This window comes from Nyctereutes procyonoides, unplaced genomic scaffold (assembly GCF_905146905.1).
Source record: "Nyctereutes procyonoides isolate TBG_1078 unplaced genomic scaffold, NYPRO_anot_genome, whole genome shotgun sequence".
Classification (NCBI taxonomy): Eukaryota; Metazoa; Chordata; class Mammalia; order Carnivora; family Canidae; genus Nyctereutes; species Nyctereutes procyonoides.
The window spans coordinates 2998961-3021983 of NW_026575124.1; the positions used below are offsets into that span (position 1 = coordinate 2998961).

The 23023-nt window shown below is 49.7% G+C and overlaps 1 protein-coding gene across 5 annotated transcripts in view; it reads left to right on the plus strand.

The window, feature by feature from the left end:
• Positions 1 to 315: 315 nt before the first annotated feature.
• ACVR1B (activin A receptor type 1B) overlaps positions 316 to 23023 on the plus strand; it is a 34725-nt gene continuing 12017 nt past the window's right edge. The window contains exons 1-4 of one of the 5 annotated variants that reach the window (XM_055336966.1): positions 316 to 438; positions 18080 to 18360; positions 19254 to 19374; positions 22616 to 22846. In XM_055336966.1, coding sequence (XP_055192941.1) covers positions 348 to 438; positions 18080 to 18360; positions 19254 to 19374; positions 22616 to 22846 — 724 coding nt within the window. In that variant the 5' untranslated portion in view covers positions 316 to 347. Of the gene's footprint in view, positions 439 to 1648; positions 1823 to 16333; positions 16705 to 18079; positions 18361 to 19125; positions 19375 to 22615; positions 22847 to 23023 lie in introns of those variants that run through there. The other 4 variants (XM_055336965.1, XM_055336969.1, XM_055336968.1 and 1 more) reach the window with 4 other exon arrangements.

Genomic DNA, 23023 nt, shown 5'->3' on the forward strand with positions numbered 1-23023 from the left:
GGGAGAGCCCGCGCGCGCGAGCCGGGTGCGCGGCAGGGAGCGGGGTGAGGTGGGGTTGCGGGGGGTCCGGGGGCCGGTCCCCGCGCGCCCCGCCCCGCCCCGCCCCGCCCCGCCCCCGCGCGAGGCGGCCGCGGCGCCGGCCCCTCCCACCCCTTTAACACTTAAAGGGACACTCCCCTTTAAGGCGGGCGCCCGCGCGCCCCGGCCCCGCCCTTCGGGGGCGCGCGCGGCGGCGGCTCGGCCGGGAGCGCACGTGCGGGCGGGCGGGCGGGCGGGCGCGGGGGAGGGGCGGCGCCGGGGGCGCGCGCGCTGGGCGCTGCTGGGCTGCGGCGGCGGCGGCGGTTACTATGGCGGAGTCGGCCGGAGCCTCCTCCTTCCTGCCCCTCGTCGTGCTCCTGCTGGCGGGCAGCGGCGGGCCGGGGCCCCGGGGGATCCAGGGTGAGTCCCCGGCCGGGGCGGAGGCGGCCGGGCGCGCGCGAGGCCCGGGGCCGCGGCCCCCTCCCCGGGCGCACGGCGCGGCGGCGCGGGGGGCGCGGGGGGCGCGGGGGAGGCGGGCGGCCCCGGCGGGCGCGGCGGCCCCTGCAGCCCGACCCCGCGCCGGCCCCCTCCAGCGGGGCGGGGGCCGGGGAGCCCCGGGGGCGCGCGTCCAGCTCCGGGTGCTCCGCGGAGGGGGCGCGGGTGGGCCCCGGAGCCGCGGGGTCCGCGCGTCCAGGGCCGGGGGCTCCCCCTCCCCAGGTGCTCTGTGCCGCCCCGAGGTCTCCTGGAGCTGCGAGCCCTTGCGCACCTCCGATGACAGGGGCAGGGGGTCTCTAACCTTCCCTTAGGGACCTGCCCTGGGGCGTCCCTACCTCCCCTTCCTCGCTCGGGTTCTGGAGAGGGAGTCCCCCCCCCCCCCGCCCCGACGCGCGGCCCCTCCGAGTTCAGCGGGGCAACCCCCCCCCCCCACGGACACATGCCCGGAGGAAGCGAGACCAACAGGCCCCTAAACGTGGGGTGTTTTTTTTCCTTTTTTTTTTTTTTTTTTTTTTTTTTTGGAGCTTGGCTTTGGAATCTCTCTAACCCTAGGAAACCTGGTTCCACAACGGCTAACCTGCATCTAGGTGTATTTGCTTTCCGCCTGGCTTCCCCCCGCCCCCCACCCCCCACCCCCAGCGCACCGCACCCCACCCCACCCCACCCCACCCCAGGGGGCCCATTCAGGTAGTCACTTTGTGGATGCCTCTCAGGTGAAATCCTAGAACCTCCCTCCTACCCCCCAGGATCATATAAAGATCCCACCCCTGGATGGGCTCCCCCTCACCCCCCACCCCTCCACCCCTCCACCCCTCCGGCCCTTGGTCAGCACTTATTTACCTGCCCACACAATCCCTGCGGCCCGGCCCGGCCCTGCCCCCCACGCACTCCCCCACCCTCACACACCCCTTACCTTCCAGCCCCCACAGCCTTCTGCTCCCTGATCCCACCCCCACCCTCCTCCCGGATAGAGGTGGGTACCCTTCCGTGGGACACACCGGCCTGGGCGTGTTGTTTATGAGGCTTCGGGGGCTGAGAAGAGCCGCCGAAACCCTAAAATACCCCGATTTAAGAGAGTCGTCTGGGATGTGTTTTGGCATTGGGGTAGCAGATGCAGGTTATATTTGGCAGCTCTATTGAAGTGATTATTGACCCACGGATGGATCCGGGAGAGGCGATCAGGGCTGTATTGGCCCCTGATGTACAAAGCCCGGGCTTGGACTCCTCTGCAGCCCCTCACCTCCCGGCTCTGCGAGAGCCAGTGTGCAGTTCTGTGGCTGCCCTCGCCACTAAAAATAAAGCTTCTCAGGTGGGCTCAGGCTTCCTTAATAAAGCAGACAAACGCCAGAAGACATCAGCCTGCTTGGGAGTCTGGAAAACAAGTTCATTATCGCCAGCTTTGATATTTGTTCCCAGCGGTGGAGCCTGTGCAGTGGGGTCTTTGTTCGCTGGCTAATGCTCGTGTTAGGCACCTCGTGTGTGTTCCTGGGGCCCGCCGCTCTGCGGCTCTGCGCGCGGGGGATCTGCCGTGGGGTCTGGTGGCCGTGGGGAAGGTCTGCGAACGCCGGCTGCCGGTTGTGGTGAGATGATGGTGAGATGATGGCTTTGGTGAATAATGTTTGCTGGCCGGGCCTTATCGTGGGCCATGTTTCTGGAATGTGTAACATAATGTCATTTCTCTAGTAGGATAGTAAATAAGGAGACTCAGTCTTGGGGGTTGTCATTCTTGTGTGTGTCCGGAGAAGTCTTGAGGTTCTTTCCATAGAACGTTTTGTACCCTGTCCCTGATATAGTGAAGATTTTTAACCACCATTTCCCTGTTGATTTGGTGTAGCGTCTGCGGGGTTTTTCTTGTGGTGAGCCTAGTTAAGAATGTTTAATTGGTGATCCAGCTTAGGACAGACGGGTTTGTTTGTTTGTTTGTTTGTTTGTTTTATCTTATTTATTTAATTTTTTTGGTAGCCTTCCTAAAATGGATGTTTGTTAGGGTGAGGATGGGGTGGGCATAATGGGGAGTTAGTTCCTTTTTTTGGTAAATTGGAAATTAGGTTGTGTGTCCAGCAAACATTCTCGAAGGCCTTTAAACTTCTTGGCCAGACACTACAGTTTTTTCCGGGACACATGTAGTTGCCAATAGTGCATGCTACAGAGACCACTGTTGCAAAAGGCTGAAGTAAAACGTCAGTTCTGGGAAAAATAGAGGCTGTGGGATAACAAGAAGTTGATTGCTTTCCTCCCCTGCACTTCCTCTGTGCGCTCCCCCAGGTGAGCTGAGCTGGGGGAGTGGCCGGGCCGTCACCCCGCGCCTGCCCTGCCGCTCCCTGGGACTTGACATGAGGGCAGCCGGGCTGGGCCCTCCTGCGAGCGCATTAACCGCGACTTAGGAAAAGGCCGGTGACCAGGAGCATGAATTCCGGGTTATGAGCAGCCTTCACTTGACAGGCGTAGCAGGTTTTTGAGGCCTCGCTTTGGAATTTTCACATGGGTCTTTGAAAATGTAAAGTCGCCTGAGTTGGTGGAGGGAGAACGGGACATTCATTTCTTAAGACAAAAGCATCGAGGGAGACATTTGAGGTTCTGATGGGAACATTCTGAATTTCTGTGAACAGACTCGAAAATCTAATTCCAGGCCAAATCCTTGTACTCGCGTTGAGTGGACGCGGATTTGAGGTACAGTGACAGTGAGCTCTGTGAGGGAAAAAGAGAATTCTCCGGTTGGTTATTTGTTGGAGGAGCTCCTGGAACAGATGTGACTAAAACATAATAAAATGGTCCCTCTGGTTAAAGGTTGGGGCCAGACGGAGGGAGGAGGCCCGATCGCAGCCCCGGAACTTTGCTCCCTTACAGGTTGTCCTTGAGCGAGTCACTTGCTTAACCTTCCGGTGACCGCCTCAGTTTTCCCTCTGCCGTGCGAGGAGGTGGTCCGTGGAGTCCCTCCTGGGACATCTGCGAGACTGACTTACTGATAGCCAGTTGGCTGAGAGGTATTTTTAGACACAGTTTCGGACTTCAGGGAACAAGCAATGCTGGGCTACTTCTTATCTTATGGGACAGAATAACATACTCTCGGGGTTGATAGAAGCACCACATGCCACAGAGTGGATCACTTCTTCGGATTTGTGCATTCCTCCCCCCCCCCCCCCGTGGGCCGTTTCAGATCTCCTCCGGTTAGTTTCTGTCCCTTGGCAGGCGCTCACGTCGCAGACCGGGCAGGTACCTGTGCTAATCAAAGACAGTCTGGAGGGAGTGACCTGCTTTGGGCTTTATTGGTTTGGCAACGTTTTGATCCTTACGCAACTCTGGGTATGTTTATGGCACTATGTAAATGTTACATAAGAACATGGAGGCTGAGGGGTGGCTGGAATGGTGCCTGCGAACACAGGAAGGTTAGGCTGAGGACTTCATCCGAAAGGACCTTGGGAATCTGCAATCAGCACAGGAAGAAGCTGCACTTCATTTTCCTCTGAAAACCTTTTTAGATGATTGTGTCTTTCAGGTGGACTGCTGTGTTATAAATAGGTTTATTCTCCACCGGTGAGCTAATTGTAACCTTGCTACCAAAATATGAATCAGTAGACGAGGAGACGAGGAGACGTGCTGCTTCTGTCGGCGTGTCCTGTTGGAGCTGCTTGTTGCGTTTGGGAACATGAGTGGAACTGCGTTGCAGTCTGCTCTCATAATAACTCGGGAGTACAGGGTGTCGAGCTGGAATGGAATTCTCAGTTCGTGGTGCTTTAGATCGTCTTTATTTTTGAAGGTTAAATTAGAATACTGAAGTGGCTCTTTTGTTTTAATTTTGAAATCCTTATTGTTTACTGTTCAAGTTTTGCTCGGAGCAGCAGCGAACATTAATTCTGGAATCCCGCCTCTTTGTCTTGAATTCTTGTGTTATTCGTCTGTTACAGTAGGAGCTGATGTAAGAGGGTCTTATCTCATTTTCCTCTCTGTGTTTATAAAAAGAAGATCCTAGAGTCCTCTTTCTCGTCCATCCTTCTGACGTTGGAGGTGCTGCTGGCGTTCGGAGCCCATCGGTTCCACCTCGACTGGGAATGCCGAAGCATTTGAAGGGGTCAGCTCCTCAGACCTGCAGTCCAGTCTGCATTTCTCCCACTCTGTAGGCACCACCTCATGGCCAGGTTCAAATACCTACCCACCTGCTCTGGGGTTTTGCCCTCCTCAGTGCCTCTCGCACGTGTGGTTTGACCTGAGCTTGGGCTTCCAGACGTACCGTTCCTGCTCTTGCCTCTTCTCTCTGCCTGCTGGCTTCTCCATCAAGGATAGATGTAAAACCGAGCAAAAATACGATTTCAGAGTGTATCTCTCTTTCCCTTACTTGGTAGAGCTGCCAGCGTTTGGTTGAGCCGTGAAGTTTGCATCCCAGACCATCTTACCAGCTCGCTGGGTTTCAGAGACAGTGCCACTTGAGGCACTGTCTGCTATTCTTTTTGGTTGAGGCAGCTCTGGTATTCTTTTTGGTTCTCTTTCTTCTCTCTCCACTTCATCCTAAGCCTGCATTTGTCTTACTAAATATTTGGAATTTTTTTAAAGATTTTATTTATTTATTCATGGGAGACACACAGAGAGGCAGAGACACAGGCAGAGGGAGAAGCAGGCTCCCTGCAAAGAGCCCGATGTGGGACTCGATCTCGGATCCCAGATCCCGGGATCACGGCCTGGACCGAAGGCAGACGCTCAGCCGCCGAGCCACCCAGGCGTCCCTAAATATTTGGAATTTAACATAATGAAAGTAATTGCCCGTCCCTTTAAAGTATCCATCACTTCTGGTGTTTACACGATTACATATAGGAGAGTTCTTTACTCATTAGGTTGGGTATATGCCTGGAATGGCTCTTGGCTTGGGGAAATAATCCCAAGAGAATAAGATGGACAAAAATCCCTAAATCCCTAACTGTCGTGGAACTTAAAATAGCAGTGGCTTAGACAGAAAATAAATAAGTAAACACAATTCTCAGTCCTAAGTGCTCTGGAGAAAATAAAACAGAATTATGTGCTAGAGTGTGCTGAGAACCACCATGTCCTCTCTCTCTCAGATTCACTGTTTCATCTGTAAAATGAGGCTCATATAGTCAAGTGTCATTATTCATGGTACTTCTGTTCTATAAAGTTGCCTGGAACACTGGATTAGCGAATACTGAGCCGCTGCTCCTAGGGGAATGGCGGGGCTTGTTCCTGTGAGCCCCTGGTCACTATATTTCCACTGACCCATCAGTACATAACCTTGCTATGTATGTGTTTCTGTTTAAAGACGCCTTATTTAATATATATTGTTGGTTCGTTAACCTTGAACTCGAGGCCAACAGCACTATAATGCAAGCCTGAACGACAGTTATCTGATATAGGTATTTTCTCTGCAAGGCACATCATTGTCTGCTTGAGCTTTGGAACGCTGGGGAGCATTTTAGCACCATTCTTGGGGGCCATTTTAAACAGTGAAATCCCCACCGCCAGCAAAAACAAAAACAAAAAGGTGAAAAGCATGGCACAGGGTATACTGTGAGAAGAACACGTATTTACAGTGTGAAAGCTGAGACAAGAAGGCAGAGCATGGTTACCTTGTTCGCCATCAGCTGGGAACATGTGCATTGGGTGACTTGTATTTTTTTTTCTTTTTTTACCACTCTGCACGTGTCTGTGAATGACCATGAAAGCACCGAGAGTATTGATTTTGGGGTGACAGATAAATTTTAGTGAATATAGAATCTATGAAACATGAGAATCACCTGTATTTTGTTAAAGCTGTATAGATCATTGTGGCAGGGAAAAATTATATCCTGTGGAATTCCAAGGATTCCTAGATGGTTTCCTTGAACCAGAATTTGAATATAGAGAGAAGTCCCATTTCCAGCCTGTAAATATATAATAATCTGAAGTAACTATGCCTAAATACAGTGATCTAAGTCAATATATAGTGATAGTGAGCTGAAGATTCCTTTAGCTCACTCATTTATTGAGCACCTACCATGTGCCAGGCACTGTCGTAGGTGCTAGAGATGTAACAGTAGGCGAAAGGACGTACAAAAATGCCTTCGTTGATGAAGCTTAACCTTCTGGCATGTGAGAGAGAATAAGTAAAATATAAGGTGATTTTTCCTACCGCAGTCTGCCCTCTGCCTCCGCCCCCCAAGATTTCCTGCCTTTGGAATATAGGACCTTCCAATTACTGAGCATGAATCTAGGTACTGCCTTGAAGGGATTTTGCTGATGCGATTAAGGTCCCAAATCAGTTGATCTTCAGCTAAGGGGACCGGTGTGATCGACCTGACCTAACCACACTAGGTCTTTGAAAGCAGTTTTCTCAGCTGGTTGCAAAAAAGGAAGTCAGAAATGCTCCAGCTGGTTCGGAAGAAAGTAAACATCCGTGTGTGAACTGCCCAGGGGGCCACCTGGCTGAGAGTGGTCCCTGGCTGTCAGCAAGGAGGCAAAAGGGAACCTCAGGTTTCCATCCACAAGGCAGTGGAGTTTGCCAACAACCGGTGAGCTTGAAAGAGGTCCCAGCCCTGGATGAGAAGGCAGCCCGGGCCAACCCCAGTCACGCTGTGCCTGGACTTCTGACCTACAGAAACTGAGATAGTAAATAAGTGGTGTTTTTAAAAATGTGTGTGTGGTGGCTCAGAGGGATATGTGAGGAGAAGGGAAGCAGGAAGGGAACTAGCTATCTAAGGTAGGCTCAGGGAGACTGAGACCTGGTGCCCGGTCATGCTGTCAATGGAGCTCTCATGTGAAAAGTCCTTGGACCGCACGTGGCCTTCGCCTACTGCCAGTTACCTTCTCCTAGATATTTATGATTGATTGGAGGAGAGAGGGAGAAGAGGAGATTGTGGGTGCTTTGGAGATAAGTTTTTTTGTTTTTGTTTTTTGTTGTTGTTGTTTTTTTGTTTGTTTGTTTGTTTGTTTTAGGTAGTCCCAATGTTTGGGTTGAGGAATCTGAACTGAAGCCTGTCTATTTGTATTAGATAGTTATGGTGAACCTGCCTTGCCCCAGATCTTCGTGTGTTGACTTGGTGTACACCTGTGTATTACAGTTTATTTTATTTTATTTTTTTTAAAGATTTTATTTATTCATGAGAGACACAGAGAGAGGCAGAGACACAGGCAGAGGGAGAAGCAGGCTCCCTGCAAGGAGCCCGATGCGGGACTTGATCCTAGGACCCTGGGATCCTGACCCGAACCGAAGGCAGATGCTCAACCACTGAGCCACCCAGGTGCCCCTGTATTACGGTTTATAATCGGGGTCGATAAGATTGAATTGTAATCAGTGTTCATTCCTAACATCCAGGACCAAGCTGAATGGTGAGAGGGATACTGAGGAAAGAGTCTGTCCTTGCCCTTAAGAAGTTTACACGGATTGACCTTTCTTCTTGTTGGAACAACCACAAAACTAGGAAGAGTTTCGACCCTTCTCGTGCACCTGGGTGACAGAAGTAGTAAAGGCATCTGCTTTACTGAACGTTTACTATATACTCAGGTGTGATGCTGGGGACTTGGGTTATGTCAGTTACTCTGTGCAGCTACCCTCTGAGCATTCTCATCCCCGTTTTACAGATGAGGCAACTGAGGCATGGGGAGGTTCAGTGGCTCAGGTCTGTTGGACCCCAAAGCATCTGCAGCAGCTCTGAGTGCTGTACTGTCCCACATCCTACGAGGACTGTGCAAGTCATTTTCTAACCAGTCTCTGCCTCCAGTCTCATACCTGTCATCCATCTCGTTGCTGGATTTAACTTTGGGGAGAGCATGCTCTCTGCGTCTTGTGGTTCCACTGCTTTCATGTGGCCTCCAGGATCAACCCAGACCCCTTCACCTGGCGTCATGGTGCACCTGATGTGGTCTCATCTTCCTTACTGTCCTTGTCTCCAGCTGGAACCTGGCATTGTCCATTCGCTGTGGACCTAATATGCCTTGTGCTTTGCTTGGCCTTGGCCTTCTCTTCTTGGCCAAAGTGACCACCCTCCAGTGTGGGACCTCCTTTGTCCTTCTGCTGTCCCCCTGGTCAGTGGTTCTATCCTCTCTGCTTTTCTCTTTGGTCCGTCTGCTCCTCCCACTCTCCCAGCCTCTGCCCCGTAAAAATGGATGCTAGGAACTAGCTTATTCTTTTTTATGTGGCTTTGTCCTGTCACAGACCCTTGCACATTTTAAGTACTTAATAAGTTTGTTTAATTGGATCCATTCAGTTTTTTTCCATCCTCTCAGCAATATCCTAGGTAAATAATTCCAGTTCTGGCCTGCTCTGCTTTTGGTATCTCCTCTATATGCAGTTGGGTTTTTTTGTTTTTTGTTTTTTTAAGATTTTCTGTGTTCATGAGAGACACACAGAGAGAGGCAGAGACACAGGCAGAAGGAGAAGCCGGCTCCATGCGGGGAGCCCGATGTGGGACTCGATCCCGGGACCCTGGGAACACACCCTGGGCCAAAGACAGATGTTCAACTGCTGAACCACCCAGACATCCCTCTATATGCAGCTTTTATCCCGGTCACTCAAAAATGCTGCAGACATTTGAGTTACTTGGAACACGATAAGCTCTCTTCCTACCTCACCTCTTTCATCTCTGTTTCATTCTCCCACCTACCCATTTTATTCCAGCCAAATGTACTTGATCTCAGCCTCATTAGTTTTATTCTCAGCCCTGGCTGGTTTTTTTTTTTTTTTCTTCTCCTTCATTGTCCCAGTTGCCTGAAACCATTCCTCCTATTCCTCTTCTCACTCAAAACCGTGACGTACACGACTCCTCTCCACTCATCCATAGTATAGTAAATAGGTCAGGAAGCAAATACAAAATACCGCTCATAAACATCCTCCCCTGCCCTAATGAGCCACAAAAAAAGTCTATTTAAGTGCAACAAAGAAAGAAAACAGAATGGTTTTCCATGTTCGTTATAAACTGTTAAGTAAAGGAGAAGTGCCAGGTTACTTGCAGACTGTCTGAATGGGACAGCTGAGTCCATACGCTTGGGTCCGAGGAACGACCAGGCACGCTGTGTAGTAAGTAAGACGCGCTCATTCCAGTTTTACCGTGACACTCTCCTGGGCAGCAGGTGGGCCCTTGCTAAGATATTCAGGTATTTACAGTCAGCCATAAATTAAGTTGCAATGACAGGTCTCCTTAGCATAAACATCAAACGTCTCTTTTTGAGGGAGAACAAAGCTTTCATTCTCTAGACCTGAGGCTTAAGGGTGAACTTGTTTAAACAGCTCTCTAGGGTTGGGTTTGTCTCCAAGTAGAATGTCAGAAAGGCAGTTGGTGGAATAGATAGTGTGTGGAGCTGGCTTTTCAAACACCTTTCTCTTATGCAAACCCCATTCCGAGACCTTTTCCCAGATTGGAATTAAATACCAAGCTTATCAAGTGTCTTATTGTTAAATCTCTGGGTTTTTTTTTTTCTTCCCCTCCTCATACAAATAGCTTCCTTTATTAAGTCAGTTACATTTTTTTCCCTAAGTGCTTTTTTTCCACCAGTACAGTTTTTGGTTTTGTAGGTACCACTCAATTGCACATGTAAAATCTGACTTCATTTTGGCCCTTGGGTACTTGAGAGGTTTGGTTTTATTTTGTTTTAATGTGTTTTTAAAATCTAATTTTGATGATTATGACGGGTGAAAATGTAACTTGGGTCTCTTTTTATCAACCAGTAGCATCTAGTCGCTTTACTTTAACACTGCATGATATTTCTGCTTAGGTTTGGGTTTTCACCGTTGGCGCATTGTCAGTTCCCAGTTATTGTCTCCCGTCACCCCTACCGGGGAACCGACCGTTACCTCTGTTTCGTGACGGTTTCGTGCCCGATGCCTCCATTTTTTAACCTGATTCAGGATTTTCCTAAACATTTTGGCGGTTGTCTAGATCAGGAGTTACTGGACAACATTTTTCTTTTTTCTTTGCCTTTTTAAAGCAGCACGACCCTTCTAAGAATACAAATGTAGAAATGTATGTACAGCAGATAAAAGCCACTCCTGGGAGAGCCCCCTTCCCTCTCAAGTTATTAGGCTGAGATTTATGGCCTGAGATTTATTAAGCACAGCGCTATTTGCCAGGCACTGTGCTAGACACCAGTGAGAAAATGGTGAAGCAAAGCAGGGCAGTGGCTCCCCCCTTGCGGAGCTCTGAGGTTCCTGGGACATCTTGGAGAGCACAGGGATTCGGGATGAATACAGTCTGAAGAACACGAGACCTCCAGGTTGTTTTTTCCCTTGTTATTTGCTTATTAATTTAAGTAACCTCGGCACCCACAGTGGGGCTCAGACTCATGACCCCAAGATCAAGCGTTGTGTGCTCTACCCTGGGCCAGGTGCCCCAAGTTGGTTTTTTTTTCCTCTATGCACGTATTGGGTGTTTAATGTTTTATTTTTAGTTTCATAATTGAGATTATACATACTGCTTTTCAAAGACTTGGTATTTTTTAAATTTATGGTAAAACACAACAGAAAATTTACCATTTTTAACCGTTTTATTTTTTTTTTCATTTTTAACTATTTTAAAGTGTATAATTCAGTGGTGTTAAGTACTTTCATAATGTTATCACCACTATCTAGTACTAGAACTTTTTCCTTACCCCAGAGGAAACCCAGTAACCCATTAAGGAGTTACTTCCCATCCTCCCTCCCACTCTGCCCCCAGCCCCTGACAACCATTAATGTGCTTCCTGGATGTTTAATATAAATGGAATCATAGGGCAGCCCGGGTGGCTCAGTGGTTTAGCGCCGCCTTCAGCCCAGGGCGTGATCCTGGCGACCCGGGATCGAGGATCGAGTCCCATATCGGGCTCCCTGCATGGAGCCTGCTTCTCCCTCTGCCTGTGTCTGCCTCTGCCTCTCTCTCTCTCTCTCTCTCTCTCTCTCACTCTCACTCTCTCTCATGAAAAAATAAATAAAAATAAATAAATGGAATCATAAGCTTTCACTTTACATGGTGTTTTTAAAGTTCATATTGTAGTGTATACCAACAATTTATTCATTTTTATGACTGAATAATACTCCACTGTTTGAATAGACCACATTTTGGTTTGCCTTCACTATTTGATAGACATTTGGGTTGTTTCCACCTTTGACTATATGCATAGTGCTATTATGAACATTCGTGTGCAAGTTTTTGTATGAACACTTATTTCCAGTCTTTTGGATATACACCTATGAGTAGAACTGTGGGGTTATATGGTAATTCAGCATTTAATTTATGGAGGAACCATCAAACTGTTTTGCCCTGAGCCAAAGGCAGACGCTTAACTGCTGAGCCACCCAGGCATCCCATCTTTTTCATTTTCTTATGGCCTTCCTAGTGGGTGTGAAGTGATGTCTCGTGGTTTTGATTTAAACCTACATTTAAGGGGATCCCTGGGTGGCGCAGCGGTTTGGCGCCTGCCTTTGGCCCAGGGCGCGATCCTGGAGACCCGGGATCGAATCCCACATCGGGCACCCGGTGCATGGAGCCTGCTTCTCCCTCTGCCTGTGTCTCTGCCTCTCTCTCTCTCTGTGACTATCATGAATAAATAAAAATTTAAAAAAAAAATAAATAAACCTACATTTAAAAAAAATAAAAATAAAAAATAAAAAATAAACCTACATTTAAAATTCATTTGCATCTGGGATGATATTGGACATCTTTTCATGTGCTTGTTGGCCATTTGTGTATCTTTTTTGGGGAAATGTCTATTCAAGTCCTTTGCCCATTTTTTAATTGTTTTATGTTGTTGAGTTATGAGTTCTTTTATTATTGTTATTATTATTTTTATTTATTCATGAGAGACACAGAGAGAGGCAGAAACATAAGCAGAGGGAGAAACAGGCAGCATGCAGGGAGCCTGATGTGGGACTCGATCCCAGGACTCTGGGATCATGCCTTGAGCCAAAGGCAGGCGCTCAGCCACAGCCACCCAGGCGTCCTGGGTTATGAGTTCTTTATGTTTTCTGAATACCAGGCAGTTATTAGATACATGACTTATAAATATTTTCTCCTGTTCCATAGGTTGTTTTGTATTCTCTTGATATTGTCCATTGATGCACAGAAGGTTTTATTTTTTTAAGATTTTAATTGTTCATTTGACAGAAAATGAGAGCACAAGCAGGGGAGCAGCAGGGGAGAGGGAGAAGCAGGCTCCCCCCTGAGCAGGGAGCCTGATGTGGGGCTCGATCTCAGGGCCTCAGGATCATGACCTGAGCCGAAGGCAGACAGACGCCTGACTGACTGAGCCACCCAGGTACCCCACGGAAGGTTTTAATTTTGATGAAGGCCAGTTTATGTATTTTTCTTTTGTCACTTGTACTTTGGGTATGCTATCTAAGACAGCGTTGCTAAATCCAAAGTCCTGAAGCTTTACCTCTGGTTTTTTTTTTTTTTTTAAGTTTTAGAAGTTTTAGAATACAAGTCATAGCTTTTATATATTTAGCTCATTGATCCATTTTGAATTAATTTTTTGTATATGGGGACGCCTGGGTGGCTCAGTGGTTATGCATTTGCCTTCCGCTCAGGGTGTGATCCTGGGTCCCAGGATCGAGTTCCACATCGGGCTCCCTGCAGGGAACCTGCTTCTCCCTCTGCCTGTGTTTCTACCTCTTTCTGTGTCTCTCAGGAATAGATAAATAAAATCTTTAAAAAAATGTTGTATATGGTCTGAAGTAAGGGTCGATTTCATTCTTTTGCATGTGGATATCTAGTTGTCTAGCATCATTTGTTGAAGACTGGTCCTTCCCCCTGAATGGTCTAGACATTCTTGTCAAGAATAAGTCAGTTATGGATGTATAGGTTGGTTTCTGGACTCTCGATTCTACCCCATTGCTTTATGTGGCTATACTTAATGCCACTACCACACTGTTTTGATTGCTATAGCTTTGTAGTACGTTTTGGAATCAGGAAGTGTCAGTCATCCAACTTTGTTCTTCTTTTTTCCCCAAGATCATTTTGGCTATTCAGACTCAGAGTTGCAGTCCTGTCCTATCCTCAGGAAGCTGTAGGGGGATTGGATAAGGTCCAAGGAAGACTAATTAAAATAATCATGCGTTGTAACAGGCTATTCTTATCGGTTTGGCCTGTCTGATGGATGCTGCCATCTGGAAGGAGGAGGGCGGAGAGTCAGTTTATGATCGAACTGTAATGCGAAGAGGAAGGGCTACACAAGCTGGTTTGGGCAGCCCATCTTGGATGCTGTAGAATTAGAAAGCTGCCCGGTGAGGTTTGGAAGAGGCAAGCTTAGTGTCTTAGCGTACCTGAGCCGGACAGTGCCCTGTGGTGCTACAAAACTGGTGAAGCTTATTATCCCAAGGAGTGATTAATATAAGCTAAAAATCATAAATATTGTGGCTTTACAATGTTTAAGGACCTTTGTGGATCTTTATCTGCCGGGACAACTGCGGATGTTTTGTGGCTTGCCTCTTACCTTCTGAGGTTGGTGCCGCCACCCTGTGCTCTCCCACCCCCCACCCCCGCCCCGTGCCCTGGAGATGTGTTCTGGGGCAGGGTAGTGGGCTGAGTGGCTGAGTCTGTGCCCGGAGGGCGGTTCTTGGGAATTCCCATGAGCCACGGCCCGCTGAGTGTCCTCCCGGTATATGCCAGCGGGTCAGAGAACCCAACCCATTGCCCTGCCTGCAGTGGGGTTGTCTTCGCCGAGGCTCGGCTGTTAATGCCTCCGTAACACGCAGCTAGACGGAGGCTGCCCAGGTTGGGACTTGTTGGTCTTCCTCAAAATACAGCCTCGCTCGTGAATCAAATTTGCATCTACATCCTACCACAAACCACCTTCTAATCATATGTTGGAGCCACATTCAAATCCTGCTTAGGTGGTTTTGTCTTCAGTTTAGTTTTGACAGACTTGTTAAGAGCACAGTGCTGTGCTAGTGAGAGCTTTGTTCTAAGCACTTTCGTGGGGGGCAGGGAGGGGGAGAGAGAGGATCCCGATGCCACCACCCCGAGATCAGGACCTGAGCCGAAATCCAGAGTCGGCCGCCTCACCGACTGAGCGGCCCGGGCTCCCCCTCCTTCTGACCACTTTTTAATTCGGTTGTGTCTCCAGTGATTCTGTTACTCCTCTGGTACTGGTTTTCCGAATTATGTTATTTCTACTAAGTAACTCCTTGGTTGTGGAATATGGAGAGTCTTAGGTATGTTTTGTTTATATGCATGTGTGTAGACTGATTTAACCTGATGAGTCACTGTGAAGTAGATTATAAAGGGCTATTAGCATTCATTAGTCCAGATTTAGTTTTCAAAGAAATCGCACATAGTTTTGTGATTTCGCATGCTAGTACGTTTATGGTTAAACTCAGTTATTTTTATGATTCTATTATCACTTTACTTTGAAAAATGGATATTAACAGAAAACTGGCCCTAATGTCTATCTTTAAAGTCAAGGAAAAAGCAGAACTTCCCAGTGTTGGATCAGTGGTCCAGACAATGTGAATTTAAAAACAAACTGGATTCAAATTTCAACTGGAGGATTTTAGAGGTCATCTAGTTCATTGCCTTCTTTCTGATTAATCATGAGGAAAATGAGGCTCAGAGGGGTTAAATGACTCGCCCAATGCCACACGACTAGTTACTGGCAGAGCTGAGGCTAAAACAGTCTCTTGCTGTGCTTGCTGTGGTCTTACGGTAACTTGCCACTTCCTAATTAGTGGTTAAAGAGACATTTTCTGTGTGCGTGCCTGCGTGTGCGTGCCTGTTTATGTTTGAGTGTTACATTTAGAGGAGAGATTAGAATCTATTGAGCGCCTATTTGCTGAGCACTTTTAAAATGTGGTATTCCATATAGCTCGCACACAGCCCTGTAAAGTGATTATCCGCGGTCCCACTCGACAGATTAGGAAACCAGAGTGCAGGAAGGTTACGAGCGTGCTCGAGGTCACGTGGTTGACGTTAGCGCTGGTGTTGGGGCCTTGGGTCTTTGTGACCGTCCCTGCCCTAGTGCCCTGCTGTGGCTCTAGCGGTAGTGACCGAAGCCTTTTCAGGGGTGCAAGCAGTCGTGATGGTTCTCTTAAAAATACATCTTTTTCAGACTTCTCCGTCACTCTGTAAACTCTGTCGATGTACCCAGATGTGCACAGAGAGAACCTTCCTCAGGACACTCACCGCGCTTAGCGGATGTTTGGCTCATCTTCATACCATCTCCGTAAGATAAATGGCATTTTCTGGCAAGGCGGCCGAGGCCGAGGCCGGGTAGCTTCAGAGACTTGCCTAATCCCTTATCACAAACCCGCATGGCCCTGCTCCCAGTTCCGCTCTTCATCCCGTCTCACAGAGATTTCGCCACTTTTGTTCTTTCCTGTCTTACACCAAGATTGTTTAAGTACTTCCCAAAAATAATGAGCCCCGTGTGGGTGTGTTCGTTCTCCAGAATGAATCACTGTGAAAGAGGCCGTGAACCAGCGGAGGGAGAAGTATCTGGAGCAGGAGCCTCTTGGCCCTGCCGTCTGCTAATTGACAGACCCCGCGGCGGGCTCTTTCTCCAAGGCGGCTCGGGTCTGGCCCTCTGAGCGCGGCTCCCTCCGGCGCCCGGAACAGCCCCGACGCTGTTCTCTTTGCCGCGTGTCGCGGCACACGTGTTGAGAGGTGTGCACCCCACGGGGAACCCCTCTGTGCCCGCGGCCTCCCCGACCCCGGGGCAGGGGCGCCAGCTGCCTTGGGTCGCCGGGCAGGACGCCAGCGGGGGTGGAGGGCTTGGCCCGAGGATCCGAGGGGTGCAGGAGTAAGCTCCAGTTAGCGGGGAAATAAGGGGGGGAGCAAAAAGAGGTATTTGGGGGGGATGAGGCGGTTCCTTCGTCTTTCTTGTGTCTGAAAAGGGTTGGAATCGAAGTTTAGGAAGGACGTACTTTTAAAATTCCTTTTATGATCTGGACCCTAGTCCGAAGGGTACCTGCTTTAAGCTTCCTGCCTTAAAAAGAGCACGTTCCCCTCCGCCGTCAGCTGGCAGCGCGGTGGAATTTCTCCCAGAAGAAAGGGCTCTGATCAGAGGCCTCGGGAGGCTCCGCCGCCGCCGCCGCCGCCGCCGCCGCCGCTTACCTGTCAGTGTGCGCGCTCCTTTGTCTCCTCGGGTGGGAGTGGCGAGGGATTGCATCATTTATGGAAAGCCTGAGGAAGGGGCCTTGGGCACAGAGAGGTCTAGAATCCGTCCTTGGAACTGAGAAGCCAAGAGATGCCTCCCAGTGTGTTGCAGGGAGAGACAAAGATAGCCTGTTCACAGCCTGAAGGGGTGAGTTACGGCGGGCGCGTTGTTCACGGGGCTGGTCATAAATGTCTCTTCTCCAGGGGCCTTGGTTTGAATGTAGTCCCACTTGGTACCCAGATAGTCTTGGCTGAGTGTCCAGGCCGGGACTTGGGTGGGCCCTGCAGCCTCCACTGCCTGCGGCCGAAGGCTTCATTCAGCTCCGGGTCCCAACCTCAGGGTCCTGGTGGCCGCAGCCGCACTCCTGCCCGATCCGAGAGGTCAGGGCTAGGTTAGGCCCATGGGAGACAGTGTCGGGGAGAACCAACTGCCGCTGTCTGTGCTATTCTTGTTAGACGGATAAATAAAGGATTTCAGATTCCAGGGCTGCTGAACTGGCTTTCAGAGGCGCCAAATTCATTTACAGTAATTTCCTGTCAACAGTGCACACTTATGTATAAAACACACCCAGCAGAACTCATTAGACCCAGGCATGATTGCACAAACTGCCTATTTCAGGGGGGGAAAGCATGTGTATGTGTGTTTGTACGTATAAAATATATATTTATATATATATAGTGTGTGTGTGTATATAATAAAGATATATAATATTTTTTAAATGATATCCAGCGACCTTCCAGAGTAGGTTAAATTTATTGAACACTTTATGCGTCAGCCTGTTTAATCCTCACAATAACTTTACGAGTTAGGCGTTCATATTATCCTCTTTGGAGGTTATTCCTCCCCCCCCCCCCCCCATGAGAGGTGCACCTACCATGGACTAAAGGGAGGAGGAGGACATTGGACTAGTGGATGGGAAGCTTTTCAAAGGAAGTGATGCTTAGGCTGAATTTTAAAGGATTTGTGAGAAGTAGCCAGGAAGAAAAGCATTGCCGCAAAAGAATGTGTGAGAGCATGCATACTGCATTCAGAAAACTGTGGGCATGCCCAGTGCCAGAGAAAGAAGATGGGGTTGATGAGCCATCCTCAAGCAAGGGAGCCTGGGTGGTTTCGGATGGAGGATGGAGGGGTGGGGCGGGAGGTGGTATCTGTATCCTCTGAGGGGAAAGTGCCTTCCTCTCATCCTCAGGCATCTACATTTAAAGGAAAACTTCATTCCCAGCCACAAAATAATGTGTAGTAAGTCTAAGGCAAAGTTCAGAAGGTTTTTTTTCTGTTTCTCATAGGCCTAAGATAGGGTACTTAGAAGAAAAAGTTGGGGCTTGGAAGCCTGGTTTCTGAGCTGAATGAACAGGCGAAAAGTTGGTGCTCCCATTGACGGTGTCGTCTCTCTGGCCCTATCTCCATCAAAGCTCCTTATTTGGGAACATCAAGTGTGCTAGAGGATTATATTCTAAGTCTGGAAAAGGACCTAGGATAAGATCTCACCGTTAATGTCAGTGTACTCCCAAATTTCCTGCAGCTCTGCAGTGTGCGTGTACCAGCTGCCTCCAGGCCAACTACACGTGTGAAACAGATGGGGCCTGCATGGTTTCCATTTTCAACCTGGATGGGATGGAGCACCACGTGCGCACCTGCATCCCCAAAGTGGAGCTGGTCCCCGCTGGGAAGCCCTTCTACTGTCTGAGCTCTGAGGATCTCCGCAACACCCACTGCTGCTATACTGACTTCTGTAACAAGATCGACCTGAGGGTGCCCAGTGGTGAGTGGACACCCTTGTTGGACTATTGGCTCATCCTGGAGGTAGGGCACCCCTGCCATCTCATCCTACTCTACTCTTCCCCAATCCCTTTGTTTGGTGATAGGTAAAGGTACCTTTTGGATGTTCCCCAACATGACGAGGGGATGGGATTCCTCCCCAGTCAGATTTGTAGACAAGAGTTTGGGGAAGACAGATTGTCAAGAGGTGAAAGCCACATTTTGGATGCTGGCTGAGCAGCCATGGGCAGCTGGTGAGGAGTGGGAGAGCCAGGCAGGGATCCCCATGGGAAGGTATGGAGATAGCCCCTGATCTGCGTGAAGGCAGCTGCTGGGTGAGTGTGATGGCAAGATGGGAAGAGGGGCCGGAGTTGGAAAAGAAGGACAGCAGTCGGGGCTGCGAAGTATTAGCTGGCGGCCCTTTGCAAGGGTCCCATTTAGAAGGCATGACTGGGGAGAGCAGAGGAGGAGGGACTTTCAGCTGCAGAGCTTAAAGCAGCTGTTTCGAGTGGAAGCGCAGAACCTGGCATCTGTCTGGGGCACTGAGGTGGGACGGCCCCGGGGAATGCCGAGGATGACAGTGAGTTGTGAGCTGGACTGTCGTAACGGGCTCCTCGGTTAGAGAGGTTCGCATATGAGGGCGCCAGGCACACCCAGAGCCCGGTAAGACCAGGGAGGTCAAGAGCACCTTGAGCGCAGGCAGGAGGGAAAGGGCACATTCCCGCGGATGGGGGTGTCGGGGACAGAGAGGGCCAGAGCTTTCCCGTGTTTTTACCGTGTTCTTTCCCTCTCCTCTCTCACTTGACCCAGGTCACCTCAAGGAGTCTGAGCACCCTTCCATGTGGGGCCCCGTGGAGCTGGTAGGCATTATTGCTGGCCCAGTGTTCCTCCTGTTTCTCATCATCATCATTGTTTTCCTTGTCATTAACTATCATCAGCGTGTCTATCACAACCGCCAGAGACTGGACATGGAAGATCCCTCGTGTGAGATGTGTCTCTCCAAAGACAAGACGCTCCAGGATCTTGTCTACGATCTCTCCACATCAGGGTCTGGCTCAGGTACTGAGTCCTTCAGCACTTGTGTCTGTCGTTGGTCTTCGTCACCATTTCCCAGCAGGGATAGACCGACCCGACCGTTCACGGAGAAGGCTGGGCCTTGCACTCGTTTCTGCCGGCACCAAGGCGTTTGGTTTCAGGACACCCCTTCTTTTGGAGTCTGATATGTAATAAGATAATGGGTCCACAGAGAATCTTTGATTCCCTGGGATTCCAAAGGTCAGGAGTAAAACTCCATTCCAGAAACCCCGCCTCTCTCCCAGTCTTGTAAGCGCACATCTATTAAAATTCACCTGGTTCCATCTGAGCAGTAGAGTGCTCAATTGAAGGGCCCCTTGGAGAAACAGGAGTGTGCCGGGTTTCTGTGAGGTGGTGACAGCTAATCATTGATCTCTGAGCAACCACAAGGGGAGTTTAAGGACATTGAGTAAAGCTGAGAGCTGGGGTTTGGTGAATCATTGACTTGTACCCGTTGCCCAAGGGTTTTTTTGGTGGGGGTTACATAAAGGCAGCTTGGGCTTGCAGCTTGGTGTCAGTCCCCTTTGTTTCCTGCACTGCCTGTTGGTAACCGAGTCTTTCTTAGTTGAGGGAATTGAACTGAACCCTGGCCCTTGATGTGAGCTCAGAATTCAGGATAAAGGGCCTGGGGTTGCTCAGGTCTCAGGGTATAGCTCAGCGAGCTATTAGATGTGAAACGACTGCAAAAGAGTCTTTTTTTTTTTATGAAGATAGACAATTATTTTAGTGATGGTGGTATTCTTTTCTTGTGGAAAAAAATCATCTGCAAAGGTCTCTATTGCCATTCTAGTTAAAACATACAGAATCGTATTGTGAGAATTTTGTGTGTGTTTATGGTATGTTTCCTTGCCATGTGACAAGACTATTGTTCTGTAGGGAAATTATGCCATCAGTCATGGCCAGACATTCCTCCTTGAACACAGGGAATACTTTGAGCTGTGACATCTCCTGAATTTCAGTGGTTTTGCCTTTATTAAGCTCTGCAGTAGAGAGTGCCAAAATGATGGATATATTTAAAAGCTGCATATTTTTAGGAAGAGAGAAAATATATGTCTTGTTCCTTGCTGAAAGAGGTAGGGCAGTGGTTAGAACTGCCTGACTGACTCTCTGACTTGATTTGCTGTCACAGGAGGGTAGCTCAGGTTTTCTGGAGCCTTTTTTAAGATCAGAACTAGCTGAGGCCAGTGAAGGTCCGTGGTGGTTACTTAGTCTTCTGGAGTAAAATGATTAATAACTATTTCTCCTTGGATGTTTAGTCCCTTCTTAATCCCAAATGCAGGGCTTCCAAGCTGTTCGAGTTTCAATACTGTGGTTTTTAAAGTAGTAAGTCCATGCTGCTTATGTGACTTTCAATTCCCTTTAACAAATACGTGTCGAATGCCCTCTGGGTGGCACAAGGTAAAGAAAGATAAAAAAAGGCTGACCCGGGACTGGGTAGAAGAGACCGGGGATTGCTGGGAAAGGGTCTCCTGGGGGAGGATGCGTTTAAAGGGGTCTCGAAGACGGAGTTGGAGGTTTTAAGAGTGGTAAGAGGACAGGGAACACTTCAGGCCAAGGAAAACCCCTTGAGCAAAAGGACAAAAAGGCACCAAAGTTCACCATGTGTTTAGGGAATGATAAAGAGACTGGCGTGCCCTGCCCACGCTCGGGGGTGAGGACGGGGGTGGGGACTGGCAGGACAGCCCGGGTGGGAAGGACCTTGGGTGCCGTGCTTTCTCCAGTACGGTGAGAGGCATCTACTGGAAGTTTTCATGTGGCAACATAAATGTTCTTATTTTCCCATGGAAGGAATTCTGGCAGTGGTGTGGGGTGAATTCACTCATTCACCAGCCTCCTGTTAGGGCAGGGTGAGGCAGGGCTGCGTGTGGGTGTGCAGGGCAGGAGCAGGGCGACCAGGGAGGCGGAAAGACCAGTTGGAAGTCTTTTAAAGAAGGGCCAGGACTCGGGCGGGCACAGAGGAGATGGACGGGAGGGTTGTGTAGTGTTGTAGTTGGAAGCGTGAACTTTGGGAGACAGTTCTAGATTTTAGTCCCATCTTTGACACTTGCTGCCTGTATGAGTTCAAAGGAGTTACGTAACTTTCCCTTTCAAGCTTTAGTTTTCCCATCTGTAAAATGGGGATAATAACACTGTCTACCTACCGTACAGGTGGTTGGGAGGAAGTGAGATAATCTGTGTAAAGCCTTTATCATAGTGCCTGGTGCACCGTAAGCGTCCAGTAAGTGGCGTTCCCATCCGCAGGGCGTAGGGGTTAGTTAATAACATGTTTATTTGGTCTGGGAGAGGAAGTGAGAGCTCCGAGTCAGTCTTGATGGATAGATAGGGAGACTACTGACGGCGACAAATGAAGCAGTAAAGGAGCCCTGTAAAGACAGTAGAGTCGGGGATCCCTGGGTGGCGCAGCGGTTTGGCGCCTGCCTTTGGCCCAGGGCGCGGTCCTGGAGACCCGGGATCGAATCCCACGTCGGGCTCCCGGTGCATGGAGCCTGCTTCTCCCTCTGCCTGTGTCTCTGCCTCTCTCTCTCTCTCTCTCTCTCTCTCTCTCTCTCTCTCTGTGTGTGTGTGACTATCATAAATAAATAAAAATTAAAAAAAAAAAAAAAAGACAGTAGAGTCACCCCGAGGGTCAGCGTGGGCAGCCTTGTGTGCCGCATCTGGCCTGGCCCGGGGAGCAGGGCTTTGCTTGGAGGGCGGTGGGAGCCTCGGAGCCCCAGCCGCGGCCTGGCTTTCGTGGGCCACGCAGCGGCGCCCTCTAGTGGCTGCGGAGCAGGGCCGCCCGGGCACCCCCGGCACCCCCAGCCCCAAGCCCCGGCCCTCTTCACCTTCTCTGCCCTCTTCCCTCTTCAGTCAGCATAAAGCAGATGTGCGTGGACTGGCCCGCGAGAGGCTGGCTGCACGGTTGGCAAATCTGGTCAGATGCCGTGTGCAAACCTGTCGCCCGTACTAACTGAAAGGAAAGATGGCTTAGATAAGGCACAGCTAATGGCACTATGGCATGCGTTTCCCTTCCTTGTGTTCACCTACTCCTAGTCGCGGCCTTGCTTGGCCCTCTGCTGGCTCCCCGGGCCGCGGTGCAGCGGCGGCTGCAGCTCTCCCTGGTTGGTGGACCGGGGCAGAGCGGAGGCTCTGTGTGGTCATGGCCTTTCCAGTGTGGCAGTGAGAGTGGGAGTTGCAAAGCTTAGCAAAATTTACAGTGTCCGCTTTCTTTCTGTTTTTTGGTCCACAGGGTTGCCCCTGTTCGTCCAGCGCACAGTGGCCCGAACCATCGTTTTACAGGAGATTATTGGCAAGGGCCGATTTGGGGAAGTGTGGCGTGGCCGCTGGAGGGGTGGTGATGTGGCTGTGAAGATTTTCTCTTCTCGTGAAGAACGGTCTTGGTTCCGGGAAGCAGAGATATACCAGACGGTCATGCTGCGCCACGAAAACATCCTTGGATTCATTGCTGCTGACAATAAAGGTAACGAGCTGGGTTTGGAGCCAACAGCAGCCCCAGGTGGAGGGGTGACTGGGGAAGTTGAGCACCTGTGGGCTGCCTTCATGGTTATTACCTGTAGAAGGAGAATCTGAATAAGCCGGTGGTCCTTCAGCTTCTCTTCGTGGAAAGCTTATATAGAAACCCAGGCTGTTAAGCAAA